This window comes from Uloborus diversus, chromosome 3 (genome assembly GCF_026930045.1).
Source record: "Uloborus diversus isolate 005 chromosome 3, Udiv.v.3.1, whole genome shotgun sequence".
NCBI lineage: Eukaryota > Metazoa > Arthropoda > Arachnida > Araneae > Uloboridae > Uloborus > Uloborus diversus.
The window spans coordinates 34934621-34962595 of record NC_072733.1 but is presented as its reverse complement, the minus strand read 5'-3'; the positions used below and the strand labels follow the sequence as shown (position 1 = coordinate 34962595).

General features: G+C 33.7%; 1 protein-coding gene across 1 annotated transcript in view; it reads right to left on the bottom strand.

Annotated features, from left to right (window-relative positions):
• The window catches only part of LOC129218337 (uncharacterized), a 148893-nt gene that overhangs the window by 36402 nt on the left and 84516 nt on the right, over nt 1-27975 (bottom strand). Inside the window, exons 11-14 of the mRNA XM_054852576.1 lie at nt 20294-20546; nt 6963-7248; nt 5046-5220; nt 85-468 (exon numbers count right to left, since the gene is read on the bottom strand). Coding sequence (XP_054708551.1) covers nt 85-468; nt 5046-5220; nt 6963-7248; nt 20294-20546 — 1098 coding nt within the window. The remainder of the gene's footprint in view (nt 1-84; nt 469-5045; nt 5221-6962; nt 7249-20293; nt 20547-27975) is intronic.

Here is a 27975-nt window from a genome sequence, read left to right as displayed (position 1 = left end):
GACATACCCTACTGTACAAGTATTGTTACTTTTTTGTGTCTACGATTGCACCATAGGTACAAAAATAAAACAGAAATCAAATACCTTTCCCAACAGAATAATCGAAGAAGAATGTCGGTAAATTTCCATCATAATTCCAGGCATGAATACTTAATACATGCAGAGTGGACCAGAAGCCGTCATTATCCCAGAAATTGGTAGTTTTGCAAGGACTCCAAAACAGAAGTGTTTTCTGCATGGCGTAATTATCTCGCACTAGAAGTCCACTTCCATCGCAAGAAGAAGGCAACAGCACTGACGGTTGACTCATATTTGGGGACTGCAAATGGATCTTATTTCCGATAGGAACTATTATTCTCTGGCTGTAGTTCAAGCCGATTGGTTGAGCATGATTGAAATTCAGACTGTAGATCCGACCTTTTCGTCTTGTATTCAGGTAGAGAGTTGTTTCTAATTTAGTGTCGGCCCCTTAAAAAATCAGCAGTTTTATTAATACTCTTATTAGGGAATATAAAGTTGAATTAGGTAGCAATCCAAGAAGCATATTGAGTTATTTTTTAATACAAAAACTATTTGCCGTCGTGCCCCCATGATTGAGACATAAGGTCTTAAAGACTGTTGAAATTTTAAGAAAAGCGCCACACATAAAGACTTTTCAAGAATTTGAAGATACCAACTTCTCATCGGCGATTTCACCATCTGCATTTCGTTTGACATCTATCTGTAAAGCGTGTGAAAGATGTCTCACATTACTTACCGAAACTCGCTAAATTTGGCATCTTTTCGTAAAAAAGTCGGCAGACTTTAGGACCTTATATTTCGATAACAGGGGACACGAGGGCAAATAATTTATTCATTCAGAAATATGTTTTGCTATGCTCTTTCAGATTTTACCAATTTAACTGTTTTTCATTAATGCACTAGCGTAAGGATTCCTGTAATGTAAAAATGTGTAGAAAAACAATTTCAGAAATTTTCATTCACAGAATTTTTTATTTTCTATTAAATGTGATGATAATATAAGAGTGCAATTCTGTTTTTCAAGATAAATCTCAAAAATTAACATTCTTATTGAATACTCAGTACTCTAAAATTGTGACCTATTTATTTTTTTAAGTAGCCTTTTTATTTCTAAACGATTTCGCTTTGTTTACCCTTAAGATAAACTGTTAAAACACGAGTTAGTCTTACATAAATAAAAAAATAAATAAAGGATAATATATATACAGGCATTCCTCGTATAACACGGTATTTGTACAACACGGTTTCGATATTACACGGTACCAAATTTGAGATTATTATAACACGGTTTCGATATTCACGGTACGAAACTTGAATTTAATGCTTCATGGTTTTGATACAACACGAATGTTATATTTAAAAAAGATGGAATTTCATTTGTTCAATACATTCTGTTAATGTTTGGTAATAACTCTAATACTTTACTTTGTTTTTATGAAACTTGGTTTCAATACAACACTGTTACATCCCTCGATTTACATTATTTCTAAGTCTCGTATAACACGGTTTCGATATAACACGAAACGGTTTCGATACAACACGATACAAATTGACATGACTTTTACTATGTAGGGGAAAAGGGGGCACATGTGAATATATTTTTTTTCATTTCTTAATTTCTCAAAAAATATTTTCAATTTCTCACAGAAAAAGAGTTTCCATGATTAAACAGTCTTTTCTCTGTGCCATGGAATTTTTTCAGATTTTTTTAAAAAATATTTCTGTACTTTATGGAATTTTTAAAAAATGTCTTCATTGGTCCACATGTGCCCCTATAGGGGGCAGATGCGAACAAGCTTGGGGCACATGTGAACACGATTGAAAAATACAGGACGAGCATTATATTTCAACGAAAAACTCGTTATAATGAAGCATATACGTATGTACTAATAACATTCAAGGGCTTGTAACCTAGACTCTCAGTTTGAAATGCACAGTAGCTGTTATTCAGAAAATATTTTTTTTATGAATTACAGAACTCTGCTCACTGTTAAATTTTAAAGTTTCATGGCATGTTCTAATCAATAGATCTACAAGAAAAAATCTTATAAGTCTACTAAACAATTCAAAGACTATTTTATTATGTAAAGTATATTCTTGTTTTATAGTTTGTTTAAGCTTCATACAGAATATGATGATGAATTAAAAATTTTTTCTAAACTTCAGGTTTTAGTTAAAGGAAAATATTTTGTCTTTATTTTCCATGCAAATATTATATATCACTAAATTTTTAGCCAACTATTTAGTAATTAACGAATTAAAAAAAATAAAAAAAATATTAAAATAAATAATTGGTAATTATGTAATAATTATTGACGATAAATTTACAAACTGTTTGCAGCAAAACAATAATTATTAATCTCTACATCTCTTTTAACACTTATAATAAGCTTGCACTAATATTTATATTTGCGGAGAGGATATGGCAGCTGTTCACATGTACCCTTACATGTTGCGTTCACAAGTGCCCCGGAATCTACCCTAGAATTAATTTTCAAAAATAAAGAATTTTTAATTTAATTACAAAATTTTAACATTGGCATAAATTTACGTGAATGTTCTTATAATGGTTAGCAATAATTGAATTCAGATTATTTTTTAGTATAAAAAATATTTTTAAACGAAGAAGACAGTGATAAAAGTACATCAGCATCTGCTAAAACAAAGAAGCTGTCACCACAGGAACATAAACTAGCTCCTTGCTCTGAAAATTTGTAGGGCTGGTACTGCAATTACTTGAGAATATTTTGAGATATTTTGCTTCACGTTATCCTAGTAAAACATACCATGATCACATGTGCCCCGTGCTCACATGTGCCCCGTGCTCACATGTGCCCCCTTTTCCCCTATATGATTAATTAGTGTAAAAAAGAGTTAAAAAGTTATTTTTAAAAAACTTTCGTGTAACACGGTTTCGATACTACACGGAACGAATTAATCGTGTTATACGAGGGACTCCTGTACATATTTAAGAGTGTTACTGTACTAATTCTAAATGAAATGTAGAAAAACATCTCTTATTATTACAGCTATAAAGTATTAGTGAAAGATGCAATGATGTACATCCACGAGTTTTCAAGTGATATTGTAAAAACATCTGCTGGATGAAACGGAGATGTAACCACAAGATACTCAATTTAATTTTCGTTGTTCATTTATTAAAACTGGCAATGACCTTTTTAAGTTTACTATGGGATATAAAATAATATTTTTTCGCTAATCTTTTATTACATAATTTTCTCAGAATTTAAGAGTCAAATCTGTACCTCAGAGCTAGACTAACGGTCAATATTGCGATTCTCCGTTTATTAGTGCATTCTCTGTAAAAAAATTCCGAAACGTTACTGGGTATTTCCGTGTTACATTTAGGGATTTTAGTGGTTTTTATCCACTTCCTGGAAGAATCAAGTATCATTATCAAAAAGTTTAATGAATTGCTACAAGATTCACGAATGCAGACTTATCACTGTTGTGAAAAATATTTTTAGCTTCCAGTTTAAAGATTAGCTGAGAGTATTTGTAAAGTGCACCGGCTTCAGTTTACTTACTACTGAATTATGTTGCTTTGCAAGAATTGCAGGTGAGTAAAATTCTCGTTACTTGCAATTCTGACTTAGCTTTGACCATGTTTTCATTAATGCTCTTGGGTCTTCCTTGATAAATCAGGAAGATGCCAAGCTAGTATATTATACCTTCCTAAGGTAACTCTAATTTTCCAGAGACACGACTGGCTTTTAACAGAATGATTTCTGAATTTTCAGGAGGCTTCCTGGATAATATTAGGAAGGTTACTGAATTGTAGCGGAAAACGTTCCTGGATTTTGCAAGATATGTTACTGGTAGAAATTGATCACATCAGCTGCTCATTATTTTCCAGGCATCTTATTCAGCATCGAGCCATATGAACGTAATCGTAAAATAAAAATCCATTGCAATAATTTACCAGTGTTAAAAGAGCACGAGTCCAATCCTTTTCATGCATCAAGCAACCGTTTTTCCGTTCTCCTGTAAAGTAGCGATGATATGACTTATGATAGTCTGACTGTAAGGTACAGAAATTATTTTAAGTTAACGTTTACAGCAACTTAGAGGCTGTTACAGTTCAAATAAGTTTTGAGGGTCTATAAGTACAATACATGTCAAATTTCTGAAGAACTGATTTTCCACAGTGAAAGCCAGTTAGCCTAGTATAAGAGGCAGTCTTTAGCCCCGATCTTTTAAAAGATACTTTGTTACGTAATTTGATACCTGTTGGTTAATGCTAACTCTACAAAGCGTTTTGAAACGTATCCAGATTAACCAGGACGAAAACTGCGGTCAAAAACAGGTGTTCTTAGAGAAACAGCTCAATTCGTTTTTTTTTTCTTTGTTTCTCTTGTGCAATTATAAGAGCATTGAGTTGATTTCAATAGTAACCACCTCAAATATACTTTAAAAAGTGTTCTATATCATTAACCGAAGTTTTAAATGAGTATACTGGCTCATTGTCAAAGCTATACTGCAGTGAGAAAGTATGTGCAGTAATTGCATTTGTTTCGGTGTTTTTTTTTTTTTTTTTCATTTTTGTCATGTATTGCACTTTAGCTGTATTGTACCTTGCCTCTTTGGTGTACGCTGAAAGTAGGGCACGAAAAAAACATTAAATTCCAAAATTTCCTTATTGTTAGCATGTAATCCAAACCCGTTTCTTCAAATATCTCAAAACTAATTTATGCAGATACTTCGTTTTTCCTTCCCACGGCAGAATACATATTTGATTGGTTTTAAAGTGTTACTTTTGCTGGTTTAGTAGCATTGCAATTGTATATTATAAACGTTTGAGAGTGTGAATTTGAAAGTCGTTGATACTTTGCTGAAGGCAGTTGAAACAAAAGGGCAAAAAATAACAATGTGCAAGATTCTGCTGTCTTCTCATTCACAACTTTTATTATTTTTCCAAATCAACAAGTTCAGCAATATTATTAAGTAAATAAATGAATAAAACAACATAAAAAATGGCTTATGTTATTACATTCTTTACTCACAAGTTTGACACGTAACATTATATCCTTTGTGCCCCAGACTTCCCACATTTTTGCCATCACCAGAATGGAAAAACAAGTGAGCTTCATTTCCATATGCCATTAACTGCGTTCCAGAAAGTAGGTCATTTCCACACAGTTTAACTTTCTTGCTCTCGTCAATGGGATCTAAATTTATCTAAAAATATTCAAATAATTCATTGCATGAGTTTTTTTGCTGAAAATATATACCTGGAAATGAAGGTATTTTACGTTGATGAAACACATAGGGACATTTCATGCTTGATTCTTTCTTTTGAAGAAAAATTCAATATTAACAAAAAAAAAAAAAAAAAAAAAAATCAACAGAAAAAAAAAAATAAATCAACGTTAACAAATGTCAATTTACCATACGGACAGGATTGCAAAATTAATCTTCACTGATTAAAAACCTACCTGCATGTATCGTATAACATATTTTAGTATTTTGTTTCACATAAGGAAAATGTACCTATCAGAGGCAATGTACTTATAATGAGTTTTAATGGGTGAAAAATTAGCTAATGTAAACAAATGGAATAATAGTTGATTAGTTGAACCTCCTTTCTTCAAATGTACAAAAGAAAAAAATTAGTCTTCGATTGTTTGAGTTATGAACAGTTGTTTCAAGTAGTGTCATCATTTTGTTCTTGCCAATTATTATTACAGATTTTCTTAACAGGTAGTTTTATTTCTTGATGCCGTTTTGATATAAATATGCATAATGTTTTTAAAAATGAGAATTTTAGTAATCACTGTTATTTTTTGGAATATGTATAAATATTGCGGTGACCCGATTTGGGGGATATTAATGGCACGTTTATGCCCAGTGTTGGATCGTAGAGAACTTTATTTCATTAACAATTAAGGTATACTTTTGACAATTTTATGTATTATTAGTGACGTTTGAAGGTTCAAACTAGGATCAATAAATAATCTTGTGACAAAATTCTTGAAAACTTTTATTGCAACTGACTTAAAGTCGTAAGTAGCCCATTTAAGGTATCCAGAGCTAAAGTGGATCAAGTCGAAATGTGCTAGATCCATTTTAGCTCTCAATGCCAAGTTCATTAGGCTGTGTCAAACTTCTGCGTGTATTTTCATAAAATATAAATCTTATATTCATAAACATTTTTATATTTCTTTGAAAAATTGAATACTTTTTCATTTTTTTACTTACGATTTTAAAAACTTTAGTAAAAGTAAGCAAAACATTCAGGAATTATTTATGTATATGTAATTAAAATTATTTGCAAAACTTTGAAAAGAAAATATTAAATAGAAAAGAGAATATGGGGTTCTTAATGAAGATAACTTTTCACAGAACACATGCAAATGACTTCAAAAAAAAAAAAAAAATAGCGACTTTATTGGCAACCATATTTGGAGACTTATGTAAAAAAAATCTTGACTGAATAGGTAACCATATTTAAAGCATTATGCAAAAAGTGCAGTTCAATATCACGAAACACTTAAAAGAAATTCTTCTTAAAATACTCTATATTTTAAATATTCTCTGATTAGCGTCTCTTGGGGCGTGAGAGGCAGTTTAAATATTATAGTTTTAAAATTAATGCTTTTGTAATGTGTTTTGTGTTTTTTATTGTTATTATTATTCATTTTTACGTAAAATGAAATTATCAATAACTTTCTTCGATGATTTAATAATGCTCGAATGAGTCTTATCACTAATATCAGTAGTCGATGAGAGAGAAATAAGCCGCAAAGCTCGATTTTTAGAAAAGCATCTTCTCCACCTTTCTATTTCCACTCCCGCTCGCTAACGCTTGAAGTTCTCTGTCTAGACGCTCTGCATGTGCTCCAGACATCGTAATGATGTCTACCCACGAAACTTCTATTAAATTACGTGAAAAATGAAAGATAAAGAACTTAATATTTTACCTCCAAGAAAGCATCGCTGCAATGACCCAAGTCTAAGTCAGTAATTGTGAGGAGTAATCTTTGTTTGGCTGAAGATGCAATCACAGTAACTTGGCACTCTAGTTTACTAAGGTATGATCGAGGATAACGGAGGCTTGAAATGTGAGTGGGTTCTAGGATTAAAAGCCGCCTATTTAAACAAACAGAAAGGTCAACTATCTCCCACGAAGCTTCATAACCTGGTGCTGTGATCGAAAAGTCAGAATGGAAACTTAAGTAAGCCTTGTTTCCAGAAGACACAAACTCCCTGAAAATATAAATAGAAATGAAAAAAAAAAAAAAAACAACGTTTTTTTTTATTTTTTCATTATAAGAATAATTTGTGTTGTAGAATCCAGAAATACATAAGGGTGTAATATCATTTTTTTTCCCTTTTAGGTAAAAAATTTTTTTATAGGACTTTTTTCCAAAAATAAGTTAAGAAAAAGATCTGAATAAAGGAATTAATCTAAATGGTGAACACTCGATAAAGACGCGTAGTGTATCATATTGAAAGGAAAAATTGAGAAGAAATAAAATTTCAAAATCAATGTGATACGAGACGACATCAACCAGGTACTCACTTTGATTTTAAATTAGTAAAGCCTTATTTTTATAGAAATGAATGATTTTATAGCATGTGTTTAATTCCTGATCTACTGTAAAGAAAGATCTTTTCTTTTGAAAATTCTTTTAAAATTAACTTTTCAGTCATTTTACTTTTTTGTCACTTGCGTTTAACTGAGCATTTTTAATTATGGCGGTTTGGTAAGGTTCTTATTTCGTCATTCAGCTTAGGCTGTGTCACAATCAAGAGAAATTTTCTTCTAAATTGACAAATATAAATGATGTGCCACTGTTGATTATAACTTTTATACGCCACCACGCACCAGTAATATAAACTAGTGTGACCAGAAAGAGTCTTACAAATTTTAAATAAGTAACTAGCTGCGTGCACGGCGTTGCACGGGCACCCTAGAAATGAAAGAGATGTCCAGTTGATGTTTTTGTAGCACTCTAACATCAGTTTCTAACGCGTTAAGGAAAAAATAAATGCCAGTAATTCAGGGTTTGCAAAACACTAGTATAACATATTTTTGGCAAAAATCTCATTAACGCTAATAATAGTTATGAAATATAATGAGTATTTTCAATTAGCACAAAAGATGGAAATATATGCATTATCAACTATAATATGTGCTCACGTTAAACTGAATTAAGTCTGATAGACTATATCTGAAATATTTATGTACAGTAACAATCAGTTTTTCACATAAAATGACACATATTGCTTGGTTGATTACGTGAAACTAAAGACTTAAAAAATATCATTGTGCATTAATTTAATACCAAGTCATCAGATTCCAACTAAGCTTCAGTTAAAATCATCAAAAGCAAACTTTTTTGTTCAACTCTCTTTCATTTATAGGAATCCAAACAATCTTAATTTAACGTGTTCTTTTCACTATACAAAATGTATTTCAAAAGTAAAAACAGGAAGGAAAAAGAGAGTTATTACAATTCGAAAACTCACCCATGTGAAGGGAAAAAGTACAAAAAAATAAACATAATTAGTCGCACATCCTAAATTTACCTAAATATGAGACCGGTAATGATAAACTTACACTACAATAAATAAACATAACTGAAATAACTTTCATAAGAAATAACTTTCATATGCTGAAAAGAGTTAAGAACGTAAGCTGTAGAAAATAAAAAATTGCAGACGATAAATAAAGGTTACGTGGCGAGTTATCGCGTTTGGTGATTGTTCACTGTGAGCACTTATTAGTGGCACGTGAATTGTTTGTTAAATAAAATACTTCTTTCGGAAAATTTGGCGAAATCCAAAACTTTGCTGTGGTAACCCTAATAGCGCAACAATGAAAAATCCAATCCAAAATGGCTAAACTTAAGCTGATGCATCGGCCTATCTATATAGCGGCTCTAAGAGCAATCAATTACTCGGCTGGTTGTTTTGATTACGTCAGTCCCACTGAAACAATTGTTAAAATGTTATTTATTCACACAAATGTAAAATGGCAGCAGAAAGAAGTAGAAATCATTGCTTAGAATAAAAGAGAAACGAAGCTAATTTACAATACATTTCTAAACGCAAAAAATTGCTTTAAAGAGTTGTTTTAGGATTTATATATCAGAAGGAAAGAGAAATTAAACTAATTAAAAAAATTCTAGATGGAAATCTTGTTTTAAGATTTGAACAGCAGCCAAAAAATTCTCTTTTAAAACAACTTTAGAATTTTATTTGCTCACATGCAAAATGAGAACAGGAAAGAAATATAAAATTCCCGAATAACGTAATGTTAATTAACGTTTTAATTAATATCTCCGCTAATTAAAGTCGTACAATTACGAGATTGGTCCTATTGTTTTCTTTGGAAAATTTCAAATTGATCGGTATCTCGTTCGACTATCGATTTGCAGCGATTCTCGAGAAGATTGATCTTCAGATGGACAGACAGCGGACGCAAACAGATTTTAATAGTTTGGATTACAGTGAAACCTGTTGACCACTTGCGGGGAAGTTCTTGAGTGGTCAACTTACAAAGGGTTTGTTACAACATTCTTAGTCAAATTCGGTGTATTTGTGGTCAAAGTAAATAGGGGATCAACTTACAAAGGAAGTTAAGTTTACAAGTTTTACTGTACTACGTTTATTTAAATTTTTGAGACGTGCTACTATTGTCGCCGATGAGTGATACTATATCCCAGAACACTGCAGTGTCATGTGTACGTTCATCATAGCGTTCTAAAGTACATTTGCGTAGTACATGTATTTGGTAGTCTTGTCTTACGCATCGATCGCAATCTTTTCATCTGTATATTTCAAGTTTCTGTGCATACTCAGTGTTCAGCAGTAATACGATAGTAAGACCAACTAGTCGTACACAGAGTTATATCTAAAAGTAAACGTTTTTTTTTTGCGATAGAATAAAATAAGCGTGGTTTTAAAGCTAATATTTATTCAAAATAGGATCCATTTAACTTAATACAACGTTTAGAACGCCAACCAGTTCATGAATTGACTTTTTAAAATTCGGATTTGGGAATGTTCTTTACCAGCTGTGTCACGGCTGCTTGAATGGCTGGCACATCATCGTAAATAGCCCCTTTTATTGCAGTTTTCAGTTTCGGGAGCAGAAAATATTCATGTTTCCAAAACTGAAAATTGCAATAAAAGGAGCTTTTTACGATGATGTTAAAGCCAGTCAAGCAGCGTGATCCAGGTAGGTGCTTCCTCAAACCGAATTTAAGAAAACTATGAATGAATTGGATGACCGTTCAAAACGTTGTATTGTCGCGATCAAGGTTAGCTTGATCGCGACAAACTTTTATTTTATCGCGTTAAACTTTTATTTTTTGAACTTTTCCTTTCGCCCACCGCTTTCCTGATTTGAAGTGAACTGATTGAGATAAAAAATAAATAGAATCGTTAGAACAACGAAAATGATTTTTTAATACAGTCCGATTTTTGAAGCTTCTTCCTTGAATTTGTAAATACTTGTTAATTTATTGAATTTTTTTCGTTTGATAGTACTGTGAATTTTTTAGTCAATTTTAATAACTCTTCATGAAGTCAAAAAATGCAAACGCCCAGAAAGAATCGGAAAATGGTAAGATTTTTACCTGAAATTTAAACTTAAGATACCGATTATTACATTTTTTGGCGCCCCCGGGTGGGCGTTTGCAATTATATTGAATTAAGCTAAGGAAACTAATAGTATTTGATAAAGATAGTTTTTTTTTCTTAATATAAATGATGGAGAGTTTGAAGAAATTACGCACTCCATTACGAAGTGGTTTTTCGAGAATCGCTAACCAACTGGAAGAGTACTTAAAAGCTACAGATTGTAGTCATGATGAAATAGAAGTCTTAATTAACCAGTTGAGTGAGAAATGGTGTGCACTTGATATGAAAGAAAAAGAAATTCATGAAATATTAGTTAATGATTCTGATTGTGCTCAAGAGGATTTTAATGTTGAATATAACGTGTATGAGTCGTACAAAGAAAAATTCATACGACTTAGAACGAAAGCTGAAAAAATGCTGCGCAGTACTAATAATGAAATTTCAACTGTTGTGACTGAAACGGAGTTAAATAAACGCCGATTTAAGTTACCGCGAGTAGAGTTGAAAAAATTTAATGGGGATATTAAGGAGTGGCTCGGTTTTTGGGGACAGTTCAAAAAAATTCATGAAGACGTAAATATAGCACCTGAAGATAAATTTATTTATTTAACTCAAGCTACTGTAGAAGGCTCCCGTGCCAGGGAACTCGTTGATTCGTTTCCCCCATCTGCGGAAAATTACGAACAAGCAATTGAATGCTTAACTGCCAGATTTGGTAGGGAAGACTTGCTCATTGAAGTTTATATAAGATAATTATTGAGTCTAGTGCTGACAAATTCAATGGGTCAAAAGAAGATGCACCTGACCAAGTTATATGATAAAATAGAATCACATATCCGTGCATTAAATTCCCTGGGTGTTACTTCCGATAAATACGCTTCGATTTTGTATCCATTAGTTGAAAGTTGTTTACCAGAAGATATTATTAGAATATGGGAAAGCAGAATGACTTTAAAAAATGAAAATACTAAAGAATTAAATAAATTGACCTCTCTAATGAATTTTTTGAAAACAGAGGTTGAAGGGGAAGAAAGAATTTCCTTAGCGAAAGAAAGTTTCAGCTTCGATTCGAAGCGAATGAAGAAACATTCCTCACCACCTCGCTCGAGTAGAGGGGAAGAAGAGAAGATTCCAACTGCAGTCGGACTTTTTGGTTCCACAAATTCGAACACGTGTGTATTTTGTGAGAAGAAAAATCATGAATCATCTGCTTGCCGATATGTGCTGAAAATGAATTTAGATGATAGAAAGAAGATATTAATGAAAAAGGGCTGTTGTTTTTGCTGCCTTAAAGTGGGTCATAGAACTCGAACGTGTAAAGTAAGAATTAATTGTGAGCGATGTAATGGAAAACATGCAACTATAATGTGCAACGAAAATAAAAACCAAGAGCGCGATAAAGTGAAAATAGACGTGCTGAAAGAGAATGACGGTCAAAATGCTATCAATGACACAGTGCTAAATAACCGCACTTGTAGCCCCAACATTATGTTACAGACTTTGTACGTCAGATTACGAGGCAACAAGGGAGGGAAAATCGTGAGATGTCTTATTGATTCTGGCTCCCAAAGGTCATATCTGAGCAAACGAGTCGCCGAAGAAATGCAATATGATCGTCTTAAAGAAGAGAAAGTTATACATAATTTGTTTGGTGGTAAAGAACACATAGAAAAACATTACCGACACAGAGTATTAGTCAGCAGTATTAACAAAGAATATCACTGCAATTTTGAGGTACTTGACCAAGAAAAACTATGTTCTAAAATACCAACTTTGAAGTTAGATCCATGTGCGCAAGAATTGAACAAAAGAAATATGATTTTGACAGATCAATTGATTCCAAAAGAAACAGAGTCTGAAGACATAGATTTATTAATTGGAGCTGATGTAGCAGGTAAGCTTCTCACTGGAAAAGTCATAGTTCTGCCATGTGGACTCGTAGCGGTCGGAACACATCTTGGATGGACCTTGATGGGGAAAATGCCATTTGACGATCATGATGACAATTCTACAAAGGTGGTAACGAATTTATTTATGAAAGATTTTACCATTACAGAAATGTGGAACCTTGATGTGATAGGCATCACTGATCCGATCATTAAGAAAGGCAAGGAAGAAAAGGATTTGCAAATGAAAATGCAATTTCAGAATTCTGTTTTTATAAATAATGAAGGACGGTATGAAGTGGCATTACCGTGGGCCGAAGATCGTCTACCATTACCTAAAAATAAAGAATTAGCGCTTAAACGCCTGGAGACAACAACACGGAAACTTTGCTCTCAAAATTTAATTAATCGATATGATGAAGTTTTAAAAAATTGGGAAGATTCAGGCATAATCGAGGAAGTGAAACAAAGTGAAAATATTGATAGCGGACACTACTTGCCCCACAGACCAGTGATTAAAGAAAGCAGTTCTACTCCCGTACGGCCTGTGTTTGATGCGTCTGCTAGAACTAAGTTTTCGCCGTCACTGAATCAATGTTTAGAAGCTGGACCCAATTTAATTGAATTAATCCCATCACTTTTGCTAAGATTCAGAGAGAATAAATACGGTGTCGTTGCAGACATAGAAAAAGCTTTTTTACAGATTAGCATTAGGCCACCAGATAGAGAATATCCTAAATTTTTCTGGCGGAAGAACATAGATACAAAGGAACTGAAAATATTTCATCACACCAAAGTTGGGTTCGGAGTAAATAGTAGTTCATTTTTATTGGGATCAGTTTTGGATTATCATTTTCAAAATTGCATGAAAAATACAGAACACGATCAGAAAGTTGTAGAAAAACTGAAACATAGTTTTTACGTAGATAACGTTTTATCCAGCCTTGAAAGTGAAGCTGAACTTCAAAATTTCATTGAAGAATCTCGTAACATTATGGCACAAGCAAAATGTAACCTAAGATGTTGGCAATATTCGAACGATAAAAACCCTGAAGTCGAAACAAATCTTTTAGGATTGATTTGGAACCGAAAAACGGATACAATTAAATTGAGTTTGAATTGGATAGAAGACCAACATTTTGACAAAATCACTAAACGAGTGATTCTAGCTGTTACACACAAAGTGTTTGATCCAGTGGGTTTTGTGAATCCAGTTCTCCTTCTACCTAAGCTGATGTTGCAAGACTTGTGGAAATCTGGAATATCCTGGGATGCAGAAGTAGACGAAAGCATGAAAGAAAAATTTCTTCATTGGTTTGAAGACCCCTGTCTGCTAAAAGAAGTCTCAATTCCACGATGGGTGCAGTGCCATGAAAAGAATAAGAAGTCTTGTAGCATCCACACGTTTTGTGATGCCAGCGGGCGTGCCTATGCTGCTATGGTATTTTTAAGAATCCAGACGGACACAGAGGTTGAGGTTCACTTATTAGCTTCGAAATCCAGAGTGGCTCCTACCAAGCAGATAACTATACCTCGTCTTGAATTGATTGCTGCCACTGTTGGAGCAAGACTATGCACATCAGTTTTAGAAAGTTTGCAAAGGCAGAATGTTGAACTTACATTTTGGACAGACTCGACTGTTGTCATGTCTTGGATACAAAAATAAGAAATATGGACAGTTTTCGTGGCTAACAGAGTACGTGAAATAAGGAAGTTAACAAAGCCAAATTCATGGAAATTTGTGAAAGGAGTAGAGAATCCAGCCGACCTTCCTTCCAGGGGCAGCTCAGCTAAACAGCTGCTGGCGATGAGATGGTGGGAGGGCCCGCTTTAGTTAAAGAAGAATGAAGACGAATGGCCACAATTTGATTTGGTTTTCAATGATGAAGAAATTTCTCGAGAAAAGCGAAGGAGTGCTGTGATAAATACCCAAGTCAATGTGGAAAGCGAAGATATGTTTCACAGATACTCAAATTATCCGAGACTCATTAGAATCATTGGATGGATTTATAGGTTCTACTTGAATTCGAAGTCTAAAAATTCTAAACAAAAAGGAAATCTAAGTGTACAGGAGATGAAAAATGCTGAAGAAAGTTTGCTAAAGATGGTATAACGAGAATCATTTCCAGAAGGAACCAATGAACAACGAATTAGACAACTTAATCCCGTGCTTGATAAAAATGGTCTCCTAAGAGTAGAAACGAGAATTCTTAGAAGAAAAGATAAAAAGAATTTTCGATTGCCAATAATTTTGCTATCACAACACCGAATCGTAAACATGCTCATAGAAAGTAAACATCAAGAACTTAGACATGCTGGAGTTCAGGCGCTGACGAATCATCTCAGAAAGAACTATTGGATTCTCCAGAACCGGAAATCGGTTAGAAAAGCTATCTCAACATGTGTACGATGCAAATGATTCACTGTGACCCATTCAGAACCGAAATGCCCTCCTTTACCTGAAGATAGAGTTAGAGATGCAACAATATTCGAAATCACAGGCACAGATCTTGCTGGACCGTTATACTTGAGAGACGGAATGAAAGCCTGGATAGTTCTCTACACTTGTGCTGTGTATCGTGCGGTGCATATAGAACTGATAACCTCTTTAACAGCAGAAGCCTTTTTCCAAGCGTTAAGAAGATTTATTGCTAGACGAGGAAGGCCAGAAATTTTATATTCCGATAATGGAGGCAACTTTGTTAAAGCTCACAATTAATTAAGCAAACTAGATTGGGGAAAGATAGAATCACAGTCGTCGCTGAAGAAAATAACCTGGAGGTTCATACCACCTTCAGCCCCTTGGTGGGGCGGATGGTGGGAGCGGTTGATAGTTACGATAAAGCAAATTCTGCGTCGAGTTTTAGGTCAAGCTTCACTGATTTACGAAGAGCTGAACACAGTAATGTGTGATATTGAAAGCCTGATAAACTCGAGACCTTTAACGTACTTATCAGAAGATGTAAATGATTTGGTTGCACTGTCTCCTTCCATGTTCCTCCAAGAAACCAGAGAATGCGGTGTACCTGATATCGATATAGTAGATGTCACCTACTTGCGAAAAAGATATTCATATCTACAACGAGTACGTGCAGACCTACGAAAGAGATTTCGGCAAGAATACCTTGGACAACTGAAACATGCAAGAAAATGTCCAAAGGAAGCTAAACCTCCTTCTGTAGGCGAAATTGTTCTCATAGGATCAGACAACCTAAAACGGTTGCAATGGCAACTTGGACGAATTCTTGAAGTCCTACCAGGCAAGGATGGCATTGCCAGAGTTGTCCGCATAAAAACTAAGTCCGGAATTGTCACACGTCCTGTGCAACGTGTATACAGTTTAGAAATAACAGAAAACGATGAAGGTACACTTTTGAGAGAAAAAGCCACTACTCGGAAGAACCAGGAACCAGTGGTAACGCGAAGTGGACGAATAGTAAAAGAACCCAAGAGACTAGGCTTCATAGCAGATTGAGTTCTTCATTGGTGAAGAGCTCAAGGTGGGAGGATGTCGCGATCAAGGTTAGCCTTGAACTTTTATTTTTTGAACTTTTCCTTTCGCCCACCGCTTTCCTGATTTGAAGTGAACTGATTGAGATAAAAAATAAATAGAATCGTTAGAACAACGAAAATGATTTTTTAATACAGTCCGATTTTTAAAGCTTCTTCCTTGAATTTGTAAATACTTGTTAATATATTGAATTTTTTTCGTTTGATAGTACTGTGAATTTTTTAGTCAATTTTAATAACTCTTCATGAAGTCAAAAGATGCAAACGCCCAGAAAGAATCGGAAAATAGTAAGATAATTAAGATTTTAAACTTAAGATACCGATTATTACAGTATTGAGTTAAATGGATCCCATTTTGAATAAATATTAGCTTTAAAACATAATAACGCTCTTGTTCATTTTATCACTAAAATGCTCGGTTAGTTTTAGACCACACCGTTTATGATAGCCTACAACTTAACCAGTGTCATCGTCCAAGCACCTCTGCATTCAGAAGCATCAACAGGAATTTTGAACGAATAAAAAGTGTGAATCTCTTAAGTAGAATAAAATAACGAACATCCACAGTTTAATTTTTTTTAACCGACTTCAAAAAGGAGGCGGTTATCAATTCATACCGTATGTATGTTTTTTTTTTGTTTGTCCACTCATAGCGTCTCACCTAGTGAACCGATTTTGATGATTCTTTTTTTAATGGATAGGGGATGGCTCAACTTAGGTCCCATTACTTTGTTTGACCATATTTGTTCTTTAGAAAAAAAGTTATGGGCAAAAAACAGTAAATTTCCCTATTAAATGATTAAAATGATATTGTAGCGAAGTTCGCACTTTTTATCCGTGGATAACGGTGGCTCAGTGGTAGAATTCTCGCTTCCCACACGAGCGACCCGGGTTCAAATCCCGACTAGGACAAAGTGAATTTTACTTAAATTTCGTTTCTACTGTTTCCCGTATTTTCTCGAATGTTCTTTTAATTTCTGTATCTTTCCAAGTCTGGAAAGTTCCATCACTTTCTCAAGTTGTATATAAGGAGATGTAATGTTCATTCGTGGTTCTGAATAAAGATCTCGAGTTGAGACTAACGAGTATTCGCTTCATTTGGCTTTCACATTGTCTTCGCTATCTTCACCTATGCGACAATATGAAACTCATTGTTATAAAAGTTTGGTGCCATATAACAGTAGGTAACATTAATAGCAATTGTAATGATAATTTTGAATAAAGGCTTTTCTAAAGCAATACAGTGATATAGAGCTGAACTTCTTACTAGGTAACTTCTTACTTTTACTGAAATATCTGCATTTACACTAAAAAGAATAAAATAAAAAAATTTTGAAAAAAAAAAAAAAAATAGAACCGACTTCAAAAGTGCTCTAAAAAGTCAAAAATAATTTTATTCTTTAAACACCATCGATAATACTTTTAAACATAATTTTTGAAGTTGGCGCAAAACAAAAAGTAAAATCCATTGTAACCATGCTTCGTTCATATTTTTATCAAAAAATCATCCAAAGTTAGGAACGAAACATTTATATCGTTACTCAAATATGCTGTCATCAATGCGCAATGCATGTGGTAGTGAAGAAACTGGACCTGGTTAAATTTATACTTGTAGTTGAGTTATGGCTGTGAATGATTTTATCTATCGTTTTTGCGCCAACTTCAAAAATTATGTTTAAAAGTATTATCGATGGTGTTTAAAGAATAAAATTATTTTTGACTTTTTAGAGCACTTTTGAAGTCGGTTCTATTTTTTTTTTTCAAAATTTTTTTTTTGTTTATCTCGGCTGAAGTGACGTAAAACTAGTTGCATTTCAGTTCATCTGAACAATTTGTTCAGACAAAACTTGCCAGAAATGTACATAGTTATACCATGTAATCTTTATGATATTTTCACGCGCCGAGAAGTGCAGAAATAATACAGAAAAAATACGTTTAGCTTTAAAAAACTTCGCTCTCACTCAATTTACTTCTGCAAGACATTAATCATTGTTTTCGTGAGTTTCCTTTTTAAGTAGCATTCCAATTAATGATACAACACAGATTTGCTAAAATAAAAATTTAAAAGAAGTTACTGATCTCTTTCGGGAATGATTAGTTTTGAGCATTACCCTTTAGCACACTCTCCGATTTAATGTTTTTTTTTCAGTATTTCAAGCCTGACAAAAAGTATATTTTCTGTTAACCAATCACGCACTGTCTCCTCGTTAACATTTTTACATTCATAAATACTCAGAAAGGATTTTAGTGAGCATGTACTGTATTACAATCAATAAATTCCACTTCAGTATCTTATCCGATTTTTTAATAATATTAAGAATACCGGCTTCCTAACGAAAAACAAAAACATAACCTTAAATAGCATACAGATTCTTTAAAAATAAAGTCAGATTCTTTAAAAATACCGAGGGAAGAAAATATTCGCTTCTGTTTTATGAAGTAATTTTAACTGCTAACAGGATTTCTTTGTAACCTAAAGGGTAAGGTGGGGTGTTTGAAGCACGAACGTTGTATTTTTTGTGAGCGACATAAAATGTAGCGACTTAGAGTGGAAAAATTTCGAATGACTCTTGTATTATAAATTTGTAAAAATACAACTGAAAAATCACCGCAAGTGAGAAACACATCCATTTAAAGACTTAGGTACTTCACAGGCCAGACGACCTCAGCACCAACTATATATTATATGTAAATACACCCAGGAACATTGAAAATAGCGCCCCAAGAAAGAAGAAAGGTACAATCGTGAAACTTTGCACATAAGAAGAGTGACATCTGATATGTAAATGATTCAAATTTGGTGTAAGTGCGCATGACCGCTTACCCACAGTATCTGTGCAATCGGAAAAACGGTGCTATGTAAACCAGTGCATAACTTAAGATTTATAAATGCTACGATTACATTCCGATTGTTGGAGAACTTTAATGAGTTAAGGATGCCAGGTAGACGAGTTAGAAAACGTTTCTCACAGTTAAGCGAGTTTGAGAGAAGTTTGATCATCGGCATGAAACTTGCGCGCTGGTCGACGAGCCGTGTTGCTGCCCAGGTGGATCGTTCGGAATGTTCCGTTAGAAACTGCTGGAGGCAGTGGGCACGAAATGGTACTCACGTGCGAAAAACCGTGTCTGGAGCGACCAGGACGATGACAAGGAGAGATGGTCGAAGGAATTTCAGCCAAGCGCTCGTGGATCCCACAGTAACTCGGTCCACCATTCAAGCAGACGTAGGGGTAGCAGTTGTTCCTCGAACCATTTCTAGACGTCTAGCGGAAGTGAATCTGATGTCCAAACGTCCTTTTCGTGTACTCCCTTTAACACCAAAACATATGCAACTCCGTCTACAATAGTGCGAAGCCAGAGCGATGTGGGATGTCATTGACTGGCAAAAGGTGATCTTCAGTGATGAATCCCGGTTCGTTTTGGGTTCAGATGATCACCGCGAAGAGGGTGGAGGCTCCCCGGAGAAAGGTACCATTCCATCCATTCTATCGCACGACACACTGCCCGCACGGCGGATATAATGGTCTGGGAGGCCATAACCTATGATAGCCGGTCTACTCTAGTTGTGCTACGTGGAACCTTAACGGGTCAGCGATATGTTAATGAAATTCTACAACCACATGTAGGACCGCTCCTAAATGGTCTCCCAGGGGCAATTTTCCAGCAAGATAATGCTCGGCCGCATACAGCTAAAGTTGCTCAAGACTTCTTAGGTCTTTTGAGACTCTTCCATGGCCAGCCCGCTCCCCTGACTTGTCCCCTATAGAGCATGAATGGGATCAGCTGAAACGGCAGATGTCGCCATGCTTCTCTGTACAAGATTTAGAAGTGACTGTTCAAAATTTGTGGGTCCATCTTGCCTCAGCATCTCTCACCTATATTATTCTGTATATTAAATTTCACTTCAATCCCATGTTTCCTTCTTAGGGCGCTATTTTCAATGTTCCTAAGTGTATATATATATATATGTATACATATAAGTGTTTTATAATTATTTACTAGTGTTAAAAAAACGAAAGTCCCAACCTTTTTATGATCCAGAAAAACAATTTTACGCTCTCCTGAAAAGTACGGGTGGTGCTACTTACGTCAGGCTTAGAGGTACAGATATGAAAGGATTAAAAAATATTTTAATGAGGATATCCATTTCTTCTGGGTTGTAAAACAACCCACCTCACCAGTTTAGGGATTAAAAATTAGAATAAAAGTGTATCGTGAAAGAGTTTAGATGAAAAGTATAATTTCATAGATTGCCATTAACTAACTTTCCATTGGGATTTTCTCCGCATAATTTTACACCAGAGTCTTTGAGGTCAGTCTGCAGCAAAATGTAATCATAAAGACAATCCTCCTGCCATTCAAGGTCTATATGATGAAATGTCAGAACTATTCTTGAATTCGGAGGGCCAATGATTTCCACAATATAGTCCAAATCGTTCAGATAGTTTGATGGGTAGTTCAGTGACGTCAGATTGCCATTCATTTGACTGACAGTTTTATTCAATTCCTCTGGAACAACTGAAAAACAAATCGTTAACTGGAAATTGAAAACAGACAACGAAAATAACTGATGCATCGACATAGGAAACGAAATAAAGTAAAAGACATACAAATATATCTATATCTATCTATCTATCTATATATATATATATACATACAGGGCCGTTGAGAGTCAAGGCGACACCCTAGTCAGTTTTGTCACCGCCCCCTCCCCCCCGAAAAAAAAGAAAAAAGAAAACTTTGAAAAGGAAGAAATAAATAAAAGATAGAAAAAAAAATAAAAACTGCCTATTTTAAAATAATTGACTCTACTTTTGGTGCCGCAACAGTAAATACCAAAAGAGTAAATTTTACAAACACTCATAATTTTAAGTGAGGTATACTACTTGCTAATTAATTCAAAAATAAAAAAATACTACACAGAAGTTGGCCCACCAAAATCAAATTTTCATACATTTATACTATGCATATTTACAATACTGAACTTATTATTTCAAAGCAACCTTCCTTGCATTTTGATTTTCGAAATGATTTATAACTTCATCAGGGTTCAAGTTTCTTGAAAGTGTATTCTTCCAGTGCTAAAACTCAAAGAATGGATGTCCGTTGAAATGTAGGGGAATGTGGGGCAAAATGAAATGAATAAGATGACTGATCTTTTTCAAAATGAACCAATTGGAAATTTGTTTTGAAAATTACTGTACAAAAAGAAAGAACATTGTATTTTCTGATGAAATTTGCATTGAAACACTATTTTTATTTTTGGCAGAAATTTTGAGCCTTCAAAAAAATAAAGTGGAAAATTTTCATTTTTTTTCATGGGGAAAAGTAAAAAATTAAATATTTTCTGTGAGATTATAAAAAGCATTTTTGATCAAATGAATCTGTAAATAAAATTTTGAATGAATAAATGGAGAGAAAACGGAACAATAAAAGGATAATTAAATTAATTAAATGATTAAATTATTTGTTTATTGAAAAAAAAAAACAAATGAGTGAGTAAAAGAGTGAACGAATAAGAAAATAAGTGAATGGATGAATAAATAAGTGAATTACTAAATGAAGGAATGTAAATGAATTAATTATTAAATGAATACGTAAGTGTTTTTGTAAATGATTGAGTGAGTAAACGAACTAGGCTATTCCCAGTGCACTTTACTCCGCACGTACTCGACATCTTAAGCAAAATATTTAAAAAAACAAATAAGCTTAATATTAAATAAATAAATATTGTACCGCATATTAGAAGGTCTCAATTCATATTTAAAATGTTAATTAATAAGAACTTTATAATTTTATAACATCAAAAATATTTTTTGACTTACAACAAATATTACAATATGAATCCATTTTTTAAAATTGCTTATGTTATCATAAGCTTTAATCTTCGGTAGTATTTTTTTCCTGACTGGAATAGATTACAAGTGCAGCTACATTGTTAAAATATTACCAGACAGGTGGCGCTAAATGCAGAGTAAATATTTCTCCTTTTCACTTTGGCCCGCTATTTCACTTTGCTCCACATTCCCCTACTTTAGGATCACAATTTATCCATCAAACTTTTAGTAAGAGTGTTTGATCACTAGGTAGTATTTCATCAATAATTAATCTTCGTTTATCATGCAAGATGAAAAACTGAACTTACTTAATATTAAAATAAAATGTCTTTTTACTATGCTATGAGTAACGTCTGAAGCCAATCCTATGAAGAATCTTCGATCTTGCTTTCTTTTATCAATGATTAGATTATGAAAGTTATTAAAAGTTCATTTTAAAAACTATTGCAGTTTATTTTAGTAGAGTGATAGGCAGAAGGATGGACAAAAATACATTGAGACGGACCCCCAAGAGTGCAAACTTGCCAATGCCACTGATGTCAGTAATACAATTTTCAATTCTTAATTCAACAACCTCTCATGCTTTCTTATGATCGTTCTTTTCTGAAGACGGGGGGGGGGGGGGGGGGAGGGGTAATCTATTATGCATATAATATATACAAAAGGTGCACACGGCACATGCACACGGAACGATCAACGTTTATTTCACTACACACTTTCACCAACTCAATCATTAGTGAGTATTTGTGTCCTTATGAACACTCAGGCTGAAAGTAAATTGTAGTAGTTTTATTTCTTTTTGTTTTTCATTTCTTGCTTTCTATTTTTTTATTTCCTTTTCTTCCTTTCTTTTTTTGCGCCAGTGTCGCCCCCCCCAAGTCCCAGGCTCCTAGTTTCTGACCCGTTTGACATGGTCTCTCGTTGTATATATATATATATATATATATATATATATATATATATATATATATATGAGACCAAAAATATTGGGACACTTTCAAAAATTCACATTTTTGAGGATTTCTCAAGAAATAAGAGACCAATTGTTCTGCAACTTTTGTTACATTAAAGGTCTGTTCAAACTGTCATTTCCCAATAAAAATTAAACTACCCATGCATTTTGGTGATCAGCAACACATTGATAAAAAAAATAACATCAATCATCCTTCATCGTAAATAGCTGGGAATAAGCAGTAAATTTTAACAATTAGTTTTCTTACTATGCACAATTATTTTGTACATTTTCGAAAAAGTATAAGTTATATTCATGAAGATATAAACATTGTTTTCAAAAATATCAATTCTCCTCGTATGTTTTTGGCTTATAACCGACAGAGTTCTCCGTTAAACTCGATTTTTTTCTGCTCTACATTTGATTACATCGTATTTCCAGAAGTTTTACTTTTGCGTAAACTTCAGCTTACATTTTCAGATTTTTTATTTACAACAAGTACTATGCAAAAAAAGCCCCTTTTAATCGTAATATTAAAAAAAATATACTGTAATACAGGCAATAACTAAAAAAAAAGTTTTATGCAGTAAAAAATGTGCGCAATGGTAATATTAAATAATATTACAAGGAGATGGTGTATTTTAAACCCAACAAAATGAAAATAAAAAACATAATCCGAATGAGTACATTTAAATATGTTTGGTATGAAAAATTCTCAAGTTATATATGATTTTTAGAATAATCATTTTTAATTAGTGTATCTAAGGGTTTAAAGTTAATTAATATCCCAATGATATATAGAAATAAAATAACGTGACCCGAAGTATCTAAATTCAAAAGAAGTTGCCAAGGGGGAAAAAAAACACAAATCGTTACATTCGAATAAAAGGATAAGCGTTTGAAGTTAAATGATATTCCAAGAATATAAAAATAAAATAACAAGTACAAAAATATCTAATTCGAAAAAAGTTGCCAAAAAAAAAGTAAAAATTTACATGAATTACTACAGTCCAATAAAGGGATAAGACAATACTTATTGTAACAAGTATTTTCTTATCCTTTTATTCGAATGCAACAATTCGTGTTTATTTTTGCGGAGACTAGCTTTCTGAAAATAGTTTTAAAAAAAATTGGCTATGGAACTTGTGACTCGATATCTACGTATTTTAAGTTGAATAAGGCATTTTCAATGGAAAAGAAGTAGCAATTATAGATTTGTTACCATTCATAATGTGAATACCACTCATATATTTTTTTCAAATTTAATATCCATGAGCTTTTTCAACTTGGTCCCCTATCATATACCTAATGAGGAGTAGTTAAAATTTAGAGATAACATTTAATAATAATTAATAACCTCATATTTTAGTATAGTTACCGTAACAACATTTTTGGAAGAAAAAAAAATGTTAGTTGTACTTTTGACTTCTGTCCACTGAGCCCATTGCCAATTTTGATTGACAGTGGGGTACGTCATGTAAAGGTTCTTCTAAGCAAGTTAAGGGTTTGATAACTAGTATGCATATCTTCAAATACAAATCCTTCTCTTAAAAGATAAAATTTGTGCATTTTTGCCTTTTGTACACATATTTTTTACTTAGTTGGGATGACTTGCAAGGCAACAGCCGTCCAATCCCCCTTATGCCGATTCTCAATAGGGGTCTCTTAGAATTTCTCTTAACTTTCTTTTCATGCGCGTTTTTAAATTTTTATGAAATCTTTCCGAGGACGAGATGACTGGCCTCAAGATTGCCAGAATGTAAAATGAACTAGAGGGGCACCAATAGGTATTCGAAAAAAGAATGAAACAAAAAAAAATTATTTGAATTTTGACATCTTTAATTCAAATTGTGTTTGTATCTGGGTGCAGACATGAGTGTGTGGGTATGTGTGTGTGTCCGCTTGTAGGCATGAGTGTGTGGGTATGTGTGTAGGTGTGTGTATGTGTTTGTAGGTGTGTGTATGTGTGTGTATGTGTGTGTAGGTGTGTGTATGTATGCGTGTGTGTGTGTGTAGGATATGGACGCAACCTGGAGACTGTTTTCTCTGGAGGAGCAGCATCGGGAGGAAACAGTAAAATCATAGGAACGCCAAAAACAGTCAAGTGAGAACAATAAGCAATGTGATTGCACCAAAAAAAAAATACACACAGAAACACACACAAGATGTGTTAAGTTAAATTATAACAGCGAAAATATTTTAAGAAGCAATTTTAAAGTTGAACTTGTGTACCGTAGCGACACTTAAAATAAAACAGGACATTAGTTTACTAAATGTGAAGTAGATGGTGCTATACTCGGAATTTTCGTTTAGTTCTCCTTAGCTCCTTTGCTGAATAAAACTTGAATTTTTTTTTTCGTTTTTGATACGTTTCAATAAATTTAGTAGAAAAAACGTATTGCTATGAATTTATTTGTTTTTAAAGTCATGGCTTATTATGGATAATAAAACTTATTTACATTAATCAATATGAAAATTGTTGCAATTTGAGAAAGCTTGTCGCTAAAGATTGTATATAACTTAATGATTTTTTAAAAGTGAATGATATTTAAAGAAATAGAGCTTATAAATAAATAGGAACTCCTTATAAAAAGTCATGACACAGGAGACCCACAAAAATAAGCTTCAAACTTAAAACTAAAAGCAAAAAGAAAATAATGAAAATATTTAATGTAATTAATGATAAACCTAATGATATTGATAAGATTTGGCCGGAGTTGATGAGTAATAAGGGCAAAAAACTACGTTTAGGGAACATTTATAGGCCACCCAACTTAGGCCAGGGTCAAGACGAGCAGATGTTTAGTATTATTAGTGAGATTTCTACCAAGGGGTCAGTCATCATAATGGGAGATTTTAATTTTCCAGGAATTGATTGGAAAAATTTCTACCATAGTAATATTAGAGAAGAGGAATTTTTGAAAGTAATTGGTGACTGTTTCTTAGATCAAATTGTAACTCAGGGTACTCGACAGGACGCGATTTTGGATCAAGTTTTCTGCGACATGGAAGGCTCTGTACAGGGGTTATGTGTAGGGGAACACATTGGAGATAGTGACCACAACAGTATTAGGTTTGGGATTAAATTTGATATACACAAAGTAGAGAATTTTAGGTTTGAGCCCAATGTCAGAAATACTGACTTTGTGGCACTTAGGCAGAGTTTGAAAGCAGTTTTTTCTTCTGGATTGGACAATAGCGATGTGAATCTTCAGTGGGCAGAGTTTAAGAAAAATCTAGCGAATACGGTTGGGGATCATGTTTCCTTTAGGAGAAAGGGTGTCAACACTAAAATTTGGCCAATTTAGTTCTCCAGGGAAACTAAAGACGCTCTAAATTACAAGCAAGCTGCTTTTCATAGGTTTAGAGAAACAGGTCACTGTGCAGATAGGCTTCAATATTGTAAAGCAAGGCGTAAATTTAAGTATTTGGTACGGATTCAGAAAAGAGAGTTGGAGCAAAGACTGGCAGATAACATAAACAGGAATCCCAAGAGGTTTTTTGCATACGCTAATTCGGGGAAAGTTCGAAATAGTCATATTGGGCCACTGGTTGATGAGCATGGAATTTTAATTCAAGACGATAGTGATATTGCTAATGTTCTTAATAACTTTTTTTCGAGTGTTTTTAACGATAACTGTATCTCAACAGTTGACACCAACAAGACACAAGCTATATTACAGCTTGAGGACTTAGTATTTTCCAGGAATGAAGTTTTACATCATTTGAAAAAAATTAAAGAGATTAAAAAGGCTCCGGGACCAGATAATATTTATCCAAAAATTTTAGTTCAATGTGCAGATGAATTAGCAGATGTAATCGCAAATATTTTCAATGCTTCTTATAACTCGGGGACAGTGCCAGAGGACTGGAAGTTGGCTAACATTACACCGCTCTTCTAGAAAGGGTCTAAAGGGAGTGCGGGAAATTATAGACCTGTGAGTCTAACTTCGGTGGTTTGCAAAATTTTTGAAACATTGCTGAAAATTAAGATAGTAAATTTTCTAGAGACTTATAATCTATTGACTAGTTTTCAGTACGGTTTCAGGAAAGGTAAATCTTGTGCAACTAATTTATTACATTTCTATGACAAAGTTACCATGGCTTTGGACAATAAGAAGCCTGTAGATGTTGTTTACATTGATTTTCAAAAAGCTTTCGATAAGGTACCACATGTTGCTCTACTTAGCAAATTAGCTGATATAGGAATAGGAGGGAAAACTTTCATTTGGGTAAAAAACTGGCTGACCGGAAGGAAACAAAGGGTAGTTGTAAGGGGAAATTATTCTAATTGGAGTGAGGTCTTAAGCGGGGTTCCTCAAGGATCAGTGTTAGGGCCTGTTTTGTTCATTGTCTTTATGAACGATATTCACAAAAATATTTCTGGGAACATGAAATGTTTTGCTGATGATGTCAAAGTTATGGGGACTGTAGAAAATGAAGAACAAGCAAATCAGCTGCAAGAGGATCTAAATCATATTATAGAGTGGGCTGATAAATGGGGTATGGTTGTTAATGTTCGGAAACGTCAAGTGCTACATTTAGGGCATGGAAATAAGTGTACAAGTTATTATTTGCAAGGTTCAGTCATTAGTCAGGCAGACAAAGTTCCTGATCGGGGGGTCTTAATAAGTCAGGATTTAAAGTTTAGCCAACAGAGCAGCATTGCTAGCAACAAAGCCAATAAGATGCTTGGGTTTATCAATAGATCTATTTTAAACAAATCTAAAGAAGTTCTTCTGCCCTTATATAGAAGTTTGGTAAGACCTCATTTGGAGTATGCTGTTCAGTTTTGGTCTCCTTATCTTAAGAAAGACATTAATGTATTGGAAAGGGTTCAAAGGCGAGCTACAAGGCTAATAAGTGGACTTTCCCACTTAGATTATGATTCCAGGCTTAGAAGGCTAAAAATGTGCAGTCTTGAGCAAAGAAGAGACCGAGGGGATATGATTCAGCTGTTTAAATTTATTAAAATGAAAGATGTTACGGGGCTGAAGTTTAGCACTGAAAACAGGACAAGGTGTCATTGTTTTAAGCTATTTAAATCTCAGGCTAACATGGATATTAGGAAAAATTATTATTTTAGCATGGTAGTGGAACCTTAAAACAGCTTACCGGAAGAGGTGGTAATGAGCAAGGGAGTAGACAGTTTTAAGAG